Genomic DNA, 12,982 nt, shown 5'->3' with positions numbered 1-12,982 from the left:
GGACTGTAATCACGTAGCTGTTAACCCTCATTACACTACTGCAGAGGAGGCCAATGTCTCACACGTGGTCATAGACATCACCGCACAAATGTAATCCTAAGGGATTCTACCACAATGTTCTATCAAATTGATTTATAGCTCAAACCTCCACTTACGGTTCATGCTTTGTCCCTCAGTGGCAGGAAATATTGTAATTGACAAGCATGGTTGCAAAACATTTGCTAAAAGCACATATCAAAGGAACTCCCATTGAAGTGACAGAACAAATATATAGTGATGATATTTGGTGTGAACACTATTTTCTTATATAACATGACACAAAACCAATTTACCTGGTGTGTTTTTTCTCCTTTAGAAGAAGTAAGTACAGCAAGGCCAAGCAGGAGTCAGATGAAGAAAAGCATTTACACCAAGGTAAAAAAAGTCTAAAAATTCTGGAAATTAAAACAAAACATTTTAGGTGTGTGTTGACATGCATGCTCTATAACCCACATCTGGGGTCTATAATTAAGAACGGGCATGTTGGGGGTTGTAAACCATTTTGAAGTTAATATATTTGCATACTAGCTTACTCCAAAAGTATCATTATCAAGCCATTAGCAGTGGTATCGGTGTCCTTAAAACATTTCATGTTAATGAGATTCATCTTCATCAGAGTGAACCATAGAGAAGTATGGCGTAGCCGGGAGCATGATGAAAATAAAGACCAGATGAAGAGTTTCTTCCTGACTGAATTTTACACTTGCATTTTCTCAGGAGTAAGGACCTATGTTGACCCCTTTACATATGAGGACCCAAATCAAGCTGTACGCGAGTTTGCTAAAGAGATTGACGCATCCTGTATTAAGATTGAGAAAGTTATCGGTGTCGGTAAGTGGAAAATAACTTTAAATTATTGTTTGAACTGTTTTAATTTCATTTAAAATGTTTGATCAAGTGTGTCCATGCTGAAAAAAAGAAAAAGAAAATATAATTTTTCTGAGGTGTAATTCTGGAGAAAACTGTAAATAATAGTCAATACTTCCTGCAAGTGGGTAAAATAGTCATCGTCAGACATTTTTAAATGTCAGTAGCCCAGTATAAGCCATCAAAAATGCAATTATCTCTGATTGTCCCACCTACTTGGTACACGGCTACCCAGTATGCAAGGCACTGTCAACCGCCTATACATCCTTTAATGGAATGAGAAACAAGAAAGTTTGAAGAGAGTGTGCCTCTTTTCTTAGCTCATTTGTACCTGTTGGCGAGGCGTGACTGATGCCCACTTTGTGACACAATAGCTGCAATTGCGTGCATTGTCATTATCTGTTTGAAGAATAATTTCGCCAAAATTGTGATTTGCATATTTAGATTTTTTTTTAATTCTTGGTCTTTCACAGTGTGCATGGTAATGTGTTTGAGACAGTACAAAGACAACAGTAAGACTGCCTTTGGTGGAAAATAGTAAAAGCTAAATATGTTGTTTTTACTATTCTTGTAGCTGAAGTCATCCAATGACAAAACAATAAAGAGGAGAATCAATATCCATTTCTTTTCTTTTGCCCTTGCCACACTACTGGCTGCTTGAAGGGAGTAATAAGGGATTGGAAACCCCGATCAGTGTTTAAAGAGGACCACTTCCAAAATACACACTAAAACAAACAAGCACTGGCGCCAGGGAAATGTACTTCAAATAGTACTGTGTTTGTTTCAGGGGAGTTTGGTGAGGTCTGCAGTGGTCGTTTGAAAATGCCCGGCAAGAGAGAGATCTGTGTGGCCATTAAAACACTGAAGGCCGGATACACTGACCAACAGCGGAGGGACTTCTTGGCTGAAGCCAGCATCATGGGGCAGTTTGACCATCCCAACATCATCCACCTGGAGGGTGTAGTCACCAAATGTATGTACTTTCTTTCTGTTTAAACTCTGACACCAGAAGTCATTTGCTATTCAAGTAACCTTGACATCTATGCAGATTTCTAATTATTTCCAACTCCCACAAACATACTTTGGATAATAAGCCCAACCTACTACATATTTTAGTCCATTTAGATTGCCACATATTTCAAAATATATCAATGTAGGTGACATTGGCGGAAGGTTAATTCAGACAAATTTGTCCAGGTGGTAGTCACGCATCACAGAAATGTGAATAATTCCATTAATTGAACCTTAACATAGAAAAGAGTGATGGGGCAGGAGTTAGTGTCCCCTGGTATTGTCTGAACTCAAACTCTGTTGCCACATAAAAGCATTAGGAATTGTAAGTATTTCACTTTCTGTCTTGCACCGGGTGTCTTTTTTTTTCCAGATGGACGGGTTTCATTGTCAGTGGGAAGGGTGAGGGGAAATAGAGCAAGGTGGGCAAATGGTGAGTGGGGGTGCTAATGGCCCACGAGCAGTCCCTGTAGTCCAGCACTAGGCTCATTAATCATGGTGTCAGCTCTAAATGTGTTTGGGGTTAGGGAGTGATACCCTATCCCTCCTCTATCTGCTGCTGCATGGTCACAAAACACTGGTCACATCTCCCTCCCTCTGCCCTTGGTGTTATCTCCTTCATGAGCACCCCCTCCCCTACCACCAGCAAGCTTTGCTCAACCATTTACCCCTTGTCCGGATTCTGTTTGTTAAGATTGAGATGCTCACGTGTTGGTGAAACTCTTGTCAACACGTCTGAGCACATTGTGTTCGAATGGGCCGCAGGGTGATGACCAGCTTCGGTTTAGGTTAGATGGATGAAGTGCCTTAATGTGTCGTGACATAGCAGCAGCCTGGTTCTATCTCTGCGTGATAACACTGCCTATGACCCTTTTACACACACAACAAGAGACAGATGCATGAACGTTGGACACACATCTGAACACGAACAGTTGCTGAAGCAGAATTTCTTATCTCTTCCACCACCTATCACCCCCCATATGACCCCACAGACCTTAAAGAGAATTCGTGAGAAAGGCATAGAAAATGCAGACAGATGGACTTGTGGAAGGAAAAAAATCAGAGACAAGCCAAGGAAGGTACAAATAGAGATGCGGTTGGAGGGTGATGGATGGGAGGAGATACCGAGAACAACAATTGTACGGACAATGAAAGAAACGAGAAGGAACAACAACAAAAGAAAAACGGGGCCAAGAAAGTGAATGAACCTAAAGCTGAAAATGACGAAATGTTTGAGGGTTGGTTGAGAGAGACGGATGAGACGAGCTGTTCTGATAGGCGCCAACATGAAAGGCTACTGAGCCTTAGCAAGAAGGCCATCTGATAAGTAACACTCTGCCTTCTTCAATTCTCCCTTCAGAGCTTGACTCAAGGTTTGGGCAAATGAGTCCTTCACACTTGAGTGTCTCTGTGTACATATTTGAATTGTACTCCCCTCTTTATTTCCATAAAGTTACATTCTTAATGTGGGGTGAACTAGTTGGCATATCTAACAGAACCAGTTAAGTCACATTAATTATAAATACAGCTCGATGGGCTTCTAAAATACATCATTTTAAAATATCCTTTCACTGATGGCTACCAGAGTGCAGCAAATATCGATGCCGTCAGATTTTATTCATGTCCCCATTAAAATGTGTAATCTACATAAAGCAAACCTCTAAATTAAAAAGAGATTAGTAATTGAAAGATAGTCTTTGCATTTGAGTGGGCTTTTGAGGAGTATTGGTCTGTTGCTTCCCCAATATTGTCCCTTTGTTGCCTAATTCTCCCGACCCAATTTCGTTGGCAGCTGATAATCAGCCCTCTTTCAAAATTCCCTGCCTAGGGTTCAATGCCAAGGCAGCAGGGTGTATTCAGTGAACATGGAATTAGCATGCAAATAAGATGGAAGGAATAGGGCGGGGCTGAAAAGGCGAGAGTTTAAGGTCGCAGGTCAGACACTCTTCAGACTGGATTGCTGAGCTGTCAATCACTGGCGCCTTGAGGGCAGAGGAACTCAACAAAGAGAACAAAGATGGCTGACAGAGCGGCCCCTGCTATCCCCCAGATTTAAATCCACTTCCTCTTTTTGGGGCATCGTCCGAGTGCCCTGTGATTAATGGCGTGCCAGTCACGCAGCGGGTGTAGGTGTGAATGACGGTCCTCTGGCATCGAAAGCACACTGGTGTAGTTTGGAATGTTACCTCCAGGACTTCAGCTGTCAACGGCTCAGCTCTCTGTTTCTTTGCATATTCTTCAAGAGCATATTTGAGATTTAAAAAAAGGGTGAACTCACACTTCATATTGCAATCAGCCTGGAGTTTAACTTAGCTTCGCAACATGAAATATAACACAAATGGATCCCTGAGATATTTTTTTGTAGCACTTTGGCCATGGATTGAGAACAAAGACAGAGTCCCACCACGGGACGGCCACCCTACCCATCGCCGGCACCATTCAGATAAAGGCACAGATGCTCCCCAAAGAGAGGAGGAGAGGGCAAGCTAGAGAGATGAGGTGAAAAAGGCCAGGGAAAATGGCTTGGGTCATGGGGAAAGAAGAATTACGCAGCATAATGAGGAGAAAGAGAACTATACAACACAGTTTAGTGACGGATGTGTCAAAAGTTGGCAAGCTGATGTCAAAGAGACTGTGAAGAGTCAGATGGATTGGTTGGGTGATATTGAAAATACGTCAAATAATTTATCTATTTTTTTGAGTCCAAATGCAGGTGTCTCTATTGTGAATGAATATGGCTTTGTTTGTGCAGCAAAATAGACATTTTCTTGGAAAACAAACAAGCAAACAAAGTATTACCTCAAAGCAGTTTAATCTGGTCTTAAACGTGAACTATCTTGTCATATCATAACCAAAGTCAATCAAAAATAAAAACACTTGAGCAGTCACTAAATACTATTGCATAAGAAAATAGAAAACACATTGCTCAGGATATGGAGCTGTTGAAAGTAATTTTCAATATTATCACACTATCCACAAGTAAAACTTAACAAACAAAAACAATTATACAGAAATGTCAGCACCCACCACTTTAAATCCACCTAAACTTAAAAACATGGACAATGAAAGCCTTGATTTCATCAGGTACTGTTCTTTGTGATCGCTGACCTACCTCCTCAACCACGTCTCACAAATCGATACTCTGAAATGTTACAATTTACACGATTGGCCGCAAGTCTGTTAAATTTTAACTATTGTTCAACTGGTGACACCTTTGTTTGACTTCCGTCGCCGATTTATGCAAGACAGATGCATCACAATCCGAGTCTGTTGACATGTTGTGTCTTAACATGTGAAAAGTGATTATGCTGTGTCTAAAGGAGTGACGGGTTCAATCAGTGGGTTTAGGAAAGCTCAGCATTTGGTTCAGACAATAGGGTTTTACAATTTTAGCAAATGAGAAATTCTCAGACTCCCTGGGGACACAGACCTAACACACAAATGCACGTGCAAACATACACTCTTAAATCCCTCTGGGAATCTGCTGGGCTTGTCATGTGCATCATTTACTGCATAATAATCTCCCTTTCATTCTTTCAATCTTTCCTTATTCTCCTTCTTTCCTGCGTTCTAGGTAAGCCAGTGATGATAATCACGGAGTACATGGAAAACAGATCACTGGATGCATTCCTGAGGGTCAGTCAAGCGTTTCTTTCCATGTTTGAGAGAGAGAGAGAGAGAGAGAGAGAGAGAGAGAGAGAGAGAGAGAGAGAGAGAGAGGGAGAGAGAGAGAGAGAGACAGAGGGAAAATGAAAGATTCACAGACTAGTATACTGATCTGATTATCACCTTAACGTCATTCACCCAAATTACAAGCGTTTGTTTGCCAACATTCACTGTAGTAATCTTTATCCTTTTCCTTAATCATATTAGCATCATTGTGACAAGAATTTACTCAGGTATTAGCACTGTGTTAACATTCTCAGAGCTTTAAACTTTAGATTTTCATGTTTGGATGAAACATTCTGGACAAATTGTCTAAGTTAAACAAAAGTCCAGTTTGCACCAAATGGTATAGTCTAATTCACCACCCCTATTTCTGTTTCTGTTATGGTATTTTGATCTGGATTTACACAGTGATGTGTGTACAGAAAATGTGGATTTGATATAATAATAAACCTTGTAGCAATTCTAGAACAGATAAAAATAGTGAAAAAAATAATGCTTTTATGTATTGTATATAAAAATATTTGTGCATTGTGGTACCACAGTTAAATCTATCAACAACTTTTATGTGCAGAAGAACGATGGCCACTTCACTGTGATCCAGCTAGTAGGCATTTTACGTGGTATTGCATCAGGGATGAAGTATCTGTCAGACATGAGCTACGTCCACCGTGACCTGGCAGCTCGCAACATCCTGGTCAACTGCAACTTGGTTTGCAAAGTGTCTGATTTTGGCATGTCTCGTGTGCTGGAGGATGACCCCGAGGCTGCATACACTACCAAGGTTTGTGTTTGTGTGTGTCATGAGTGGCGGATGTGTCATCTCTCCTGTGTGATTTGTCAGCCTTTATTTATCAGGCTATTTTTGATTAAAACAGGGAGGGAAGATCCCTATCCGCTGGACGGCTCCTGAGGCCATCGCTTACAGGAAGTTCACCTCATCCAGTGACGTGTGGAGCTATGGCATCGTAATGTGGGAGGTGATGTCTTATGGCGAGCGGCCTTACTGGGACATGAGCAACCAAGATGTAAGTCGTAATTCTACTTCAAATTCTGGTGGGGTGATACAAATCTTGTTAATTGCCATTTTTTTGAATACATTACAAAGTTAATCATTCGCCATGACTTTCCATCTAGCTGAAAAACATGGGGATTTCATGCTAAGCTTCATGTTTTATAGGTGATCAAAGCTATTGATGAGGGTTATCGACTGCCCCCACCAATGGATTGTCCTGTGGCACTCCATCAACTCATGTTGGACTGCTGGCAAAGAGAAAGAGCGGAGAGACCAAAGTTTGGCCAGATTGTCAACATGTTGGATAAATTGATCCGCAACCCCAATTCTTTGAAAAGGACTGGTGGAAACAATGTTGTCAGGTGAGGAAGAGCAGTGATACACTCATTTAGTTATGTGTTGTAAAGATATAAATAATGGCCTGGTGACAAATGTTTATCACTGGTAGTAGTAGTAAAGCATGTGTGAAGTCAGAGGTGACTCGTGTTCTTTGGGGTGGGGGGTCTCACATTTTCAAAAGGCGTATGATGGGGTTGAGTTCATGGCTCGCAAAAGTCAGTCAAACATGTCTTCATGAACCTTGGTTGTCTTGGTATAATTGACTTGGTCTTTGATTTGCGTATGGCATAAAAAGAATAGAAACATCAGCTGATACATTTTGTGTCATTTCATTCTGGCAAAAAATCATAGCCTGTCATTATTTACATTTTTTTTTAAATCAATATCCAATGGACAACAGCCACAATGTGTGCCTGATTTGAGCTCAATGTGCCAGGATAATAGATTCATCTTCTTAAGTTCTTTTTAAATTTTGTTTCATGCTTTGCAATGTTGCAGTTAACCGTGGGGAGAATTACGATGTAACCTTAATTGAAAAACAAACATGGGTTTATAGCTCCTACCCTATTACTCCTGAGTGGCAAAATGTGGCAAGAATGACCTACATGTGTTTATAGACTCAGTGGAGTCTGGTGGAAGTCTGTATGAATTTAATGAGTGTTTGAGCACACACTCTTATGTTCCCCTAATGGGACACGAGAAGTGAAAGGTTCTCCATGTTGAGTCATTAGTGCAACTAAATTTAATAAATACAGTTTTAAAGGTGAACAGGTAATGCATATTCAGATGTTTGAACGACAACCACTAGATTTTAAACGATTGAAACAAACTGATTGAGCAGAAGGGATGACATGTTTTGAATTAGAGTCATTCTACATTCAGATAATCATAATAATACTAGAGGAACTATTGTTTATTTGGCTGAGTGGGAGGATGAGGGTGAAAACAAACTTTCAAGTGGTGCATGATATAGTGAGTGTGTCAGTAAATATCTTGCACAAACCGGATACATTTTCTTCATCGTGGGTCGTCACTATTTTAGAAGTGTGCTGAATCAAAATGATAAAAATGTAATATACTTAAATTTCTTTACTTTAAATATCTCCTTTCTCTGCTGCCACCACTGATCAGGCCCACCACCACCTTGTTGGAGCCCGGGAGCCCCGAAGGATCCTCGGCTGTGGGCACAGTAGAGGACTGGCTTCAGGCCATTGGGATGGAAAGATACATCGACAATTTTACAGCTGCCAATTACACAACTCCAGAGGCAGTGGTCCACATGACACAAGAGTGAGTAGGACGGAAAGAACCGGTTAAAGAATAAATATTTACATGGGGAACGTGGTAAGGAAAGTTAAATATTGCGGGTAATTAAACGAGTCCACTGATATTATGTAACCCAGAGTACAAAGTCGATGACGGAGATATTTTTTTTCTTTTTCCTTACTTTTGAAGTGGTTTTCTAACTGGTGATTCAATATTTCACAACTGTATAATTGCAAAACACACTAGTCATAAATTCGTTAGGAACAACAGTCACGACAATAGCTTTTCAAAAGTTGAAACTAAAGAAGTTAAGATATTACACCATTTAATCAACAAGTACTAAAAGTAGTAAAAGTAGTGATAGGAATAGTAACCTTTTTTTAAACTCTTTTTGGTCATTCACTTTTTTTTAAAACACATTACACTGAAGGACTTGATTTGGAAATGTAATTCATTTAGATAAACATCTACACACCATTTATTCTTGTAAACCAATTGTTTAATTGTAGTAAGGAAAGACTTATTCCAATTGTTTTTCTAATCCCTTAAAATGGCAGGATTGGGATTCTTGTATTGGCCTCTGCAATTCCTTATTCAGCAATTTACCTATCAACCCAATTCAAAGCTGCAAATTCCCCTCTGTGAATCATTAGTCTTTTGAGGTTTTTCTTCTTTTGTTTTATGGATTCTTGGTCCTAGGTGTGTCCTTCCTCTCCTTGCAGGGACCTGACCCGCATTGGAATCTCCTCAGCAGCACATCAGAGCAAGATTCTGACAAGTGTCCAAGGAATGCTCTCGCAGATGCAACAGATGCAAGGCAGAATGGTTCCTGTCTAATAGATTCAAAACTGAGAAGGAAAAAGCAGCAAAATGACTCAATTTCTTATAAAAAAAAGAAAAAAAAGAAAAAAAAAGAAAAAAACTACCATTGAAACGAGAAAAACTATGATGAAATAGTTTACCTCATCTGTGCACTTTAACTTTGGTCTGAAAGAAAACATGAAGCAAAAAGTGGGGACAATGGCACTTTTTAAAAGAAGATAAATCAGACTTTTTTCTGCCCTTTTTTATGTTGTTTTTGAGAATGCGGCATTTGTGGAGAGAGGCTGGAAGTGCCTCTGAGAGGCCAATGTGGCGTGCCTTTATTGGATTGAAGGGAAAAGCAAGGCAGATGGGAAACCCCTTCTCCTTCTCATGGGCAAAGTTTTCGTTTTGGTAACTTTGTTGTGGAATGATGCGCAGCTCAGATCTTCTTCCTTCTGGTGACTGCATTTATTGTACATGCATTGTCTCTCCGGGACTCACAAGCTGCCCTAGATACCTTTGTTCCGTCTCAGCTGGATCTGTTTGATAGCGCACTCACAAAATTGAGGATCCCATTTGCTAGAAAAGCCCCGTTTTGGCTTTGTCTGGAAGGTGGTGATACGGCTAGACTCATTTTCAGGAGATCCGTGTTGTTCCCCAATGCTGCCCCATGGCCAACCACCCCAGCCCCCCAGGATGTTTTAAGAATGTTTTTAATGTCGGGTCTTCCCAAAAATGTCCTCCATCTCTTCTGACCAACACACAGTATGGATCGTACTTGGCATTGCTATCAGAATCCGAGCCCTGGTGGACTCCTGTTCTTGACACAGAACTTCCTCACCATTCCACGCCATTCTCAGTGGGAAGTTGTTTTGCTGGATTTAATTGGGTTTATTCATGCAGCAAGACTAAGGACCATATGGTGGGATTTAATCAAAAGGATGTATGCAACAAATGTAATATGGATACAGAGTGAAACAAAATCTTCACCCTCCACTGAGGATAAATCAAGCTGTTATCAAGGTGAGAATTGGTATTTGTTTTTCCTTCCCTTACCGAAACTTTAATGTGATAATGTCATGTTAGATACATTAGAGGAAGGCTCCCAAAACTATGGCCCATGGTCAGACTCTGGACCGTCAAGCTCCTTTGACTGGTCCTGTAGCCTTTATCATTTAAACTAGAACTATCCACAAATCACAATTTATGGTGTGACAATGAACACCATTAGCCACCTCCACAGCCAGTGGTTGTGCTTCTTTTAATTATGCTAGCTGTTAGCTCTGTGTTCTCTGCATGTGCATCAGGTCGGCCATCTTGGATAGCAAAGAGTGGCATTCATAAACAACTGTTTTCTTTCTATGCTGTTTCCTTGAATGCTCTATTTTAAGTTTTCGATGATTGAAATATTTGTAAGATATCTGAGAACGGATGTCCAGCCAAAAGCTTTGAGATTGACAAACAGAATGACTGATGCATCTTCTCTTTATCTTTCATTGGACCCCCAGCTGCTGTCATTCATCCTCAGGATCCTGCCTACACTTGCCACCTCCAGATTTCCTTTCTCTTCTCATTGTCTTCCTCATCTCTCTACTGACACTGAAACAAGGCTTGTCCTACCATAGACTTGTGCTCCTCCAGCACTGCGCTGGAATCATTTGAATGATTAGGAGCATCGCAAAAGACTATAAGATGAATGTAATATAATCTACAAGTCCTACTCTAGTGGGAGCTGAGCTGTTTTTTTTGTTTTGTTTTTGTTTGTATGTTTGCTTGTTTCTTTAGTTTTAAATTCAGGATTTCTGATCAATTGTTTTCCTCGCTTGCATGTAAAATAAGAGTGTGATTTGAGTGTGTGAATGAATGCACAAGTTTGTATGATGTCTGATTTGCATATGTGAAAAACATGAACCTTGTCCATTCATTCACAAATCACTATGGAGTCTGGTAAAAACAAACTTATATTTGTTTGCTCAAGAAAACATAATGTACAATATGTTGCTTCTGTCTCAACAGTTAACTCAGTCAGTTTTCTAGAAAGCCATGTATTGGTGGTTCTGCAGTGATTTACAGATTATATTTGGATACAGGAACACTGACAAGTGTGAAAGACTTTGACTAAGGTTTGGATTCGTCAAACTGGCGATGACAAAACAGTGTCTGTCCCATGCATTACACAACCAAGGATTATAGGACAAGATGTCAAAGAAGGGAAGGATGTAATTATTCTTTTTACTCCAGAATGCATCATAGATAGTTAGAAGATAAGTATAATCGAATGGATTCCATTTCTGCTGGTTCCTTTATTTTCTTAAACAATACATATGTCAATGTTTTGAACTTATACTCTGAGTAACACTTCAGAAAACACCTCCGTCCTTAATACAGAGTGAAGGCTCTTTCCTCTTGGCAATGTGTAACTTTTGGGTTTTAGCGATCAGAAGAAAAAGGACCTGTTTGGAAATATGCAAGACATGTTGGTAAGGAGACAAGAATGTACTGTAAAATATGTTTTACCTTTACTTCAATGTCTGATAATTTAGGGGAAAACTGAAAAACAAACAAAAATAACAACACAGTGAAGTAAATGTTTGTAATTGTATACCCTCCAATGCCATAAGATCTAGTCATGTAGCGCTAACATTGATTCTATTTTTTGTTCCTTTTTTGACATGATCACAATTGTTTGTTCATCAAGGAGATATAGGTACATGTAAGTTATGACATTTATTTATGTCCTTTTATATGTAGTTTGTAAAATAATAGCCTCAAGTGAAGAAAATAAAGGTGTGCCGAAGCGCACTTAATACAGTAGGAATCCGATCATCTCTCTGTATCTTAATTACTCACATGCACACAAACAATTGCCTTGATGCTAGTGTGACATATCATTTTTTTCGTGTTTTTTCCTTTAGCAAACGTTTATGAAATTCTCATCTCATTTTCTGAACCGCTTTATCCTCACTAGGGTCACAGTTTTGTGGGGTTGCTGGAGCCTAACCCAGCTGTCGTCGGGCAAAAGGCAGACTACAACCTAGACTGGTCGCCAGTCAGTCGTAGGGCACACAGAGATACAAACAACAATCCCTCCGTACTCCTAATCATACCGCCACCAGCAGGAATTGAGCCCGTGCCTGCCCGCACCGAAGTAAGGCGAGTGAACCAATACAAAATTAGAAATTCAAACTAGTAATATAATAATATATGATGCACCTATCCAAATTATTTAACTTCCGAGCCGGTCATGATACCTAAATTAGGAAGTCTACTGATCCTTATGTATACTATTCCTTTACGATTTTTCTTATTAATTTTGTCTGTTTTATGTTAAAATTGCTCAAGGGCGATCTACAATTTACCTTTTTGTACTTTCCTCTTTTTCACTGCAAAAAAACAGCGTTATACATGATTTGTTTTAACAGGCCACATAAAAACATGTGGTGGGCCCTATCTGGCCCCTGAACTTTGTGTATAAAATGTTTACCTTACTGTATTGTATTAACGATCAAGGAGAAATTGAAACAAAAAAAACAGTGGGGAAAAAACAAATATTGTGCTAAATTTAGTTTTTGTTTTCTATGCTAGTCAGAGAGATTTGGCACACAGTTCGATGTATGTGTGTGTGTGTGTTTAATCAGAATAACATCTGCTTCCTGTGCTCATTTACAGCTGGGATAACCACTGATTGTACAGTCTTTGATTTGATAAGTACAGAACAGAAGGACAAAGAAGGAGGGAGGGGGAAATGACAGTTTTAAGAAACAAAGCTAAAGTGAGTGTAAGCAGGTGAAAAATATACTATATTTTACTATATTATAATACTATATCTGTACTTTGTCTGAGATATAAAGATCATGTACAAAGGGAAATACTTTAGACACAACAAAGTGAGTTCCGCTTATGTAAAAGTACAGTGAAATATATTTATCAGCCATAATGTTACCAGTGAGCGCAAGACTAACTCTAATTATCTAA

General features: G+C 39.6%; 1 protein-coding gene across 2 annotated transcripts in view; it reads left to right on the top strand.

The window, feature by feature from the left end:
* The window catches only part of epha4l (eph receptor A4, like), a 56,432-nt gene extending 44,602 nt beyond the window's left edge, over positions 1–11,830 (top strand). For both annotated transcript variants that reach the window (XM_077611190.1, XM_077611189.1), the window contains 10 exons: positions 356–414; positions 757–870; positions 1,694–1,879; positions 5,492–5,553; positions 6,158–6,367; positions 6,462–6,611; positions 6,764–6,960; positions 8,069–8,227; positions 8,926–10,030; positions 10,516–11,830. In XM_077611190.1, coding sequence (XP_077467316.1) covers positions 356–414; positions 757–870; positions 1,694–1,879; positions 5,492–5,553; positions 6,158–6,367; positions 6,462–6,611; positions 6,764–6,960; positions 8,069–8,227; positions 8,926–9,040 — 1,252 coding nt within the window. In that variant the 3' untranslated portion in view covers positions 9,041–10,030; positions 10,516–11,830. The remainder of the gene's footprint in view (positions 1–355; positions 415–756; positions 871–1,693; positions 1,880–5,491; positions 5,554–6,157; positions 6,368–6,461; positions 6,612–6,763; positions 6,961–8,068; positions 8,228–8,925; positions 10,031–10,515) is intronic.
* Positions 11,831–12,982: the final 1,152 nt, after the last annotated feature.

This window comes from Stigmatopora argus, chromosome 10 (assembly GCF_051989625.1).
Source record: "Stigmatopora argus isolate UIUO_Sarg chromosome 10, RoL_Sarg_1.0, whole genome shotgun sequence".
Taxonomy (NCBI): domain Eukaryota; kingdom Metazoa; phylum Chordata; class Actinopteri; order Syngnathiformes; family Syngnathidae; genus Stigmatopora; species Stigmatopora argus.
The sequence above is the reverse complement of the archived record's forward strand: the minus strand, read 5'-3'. Positions and strand labels throughout refer to the sequence as shown.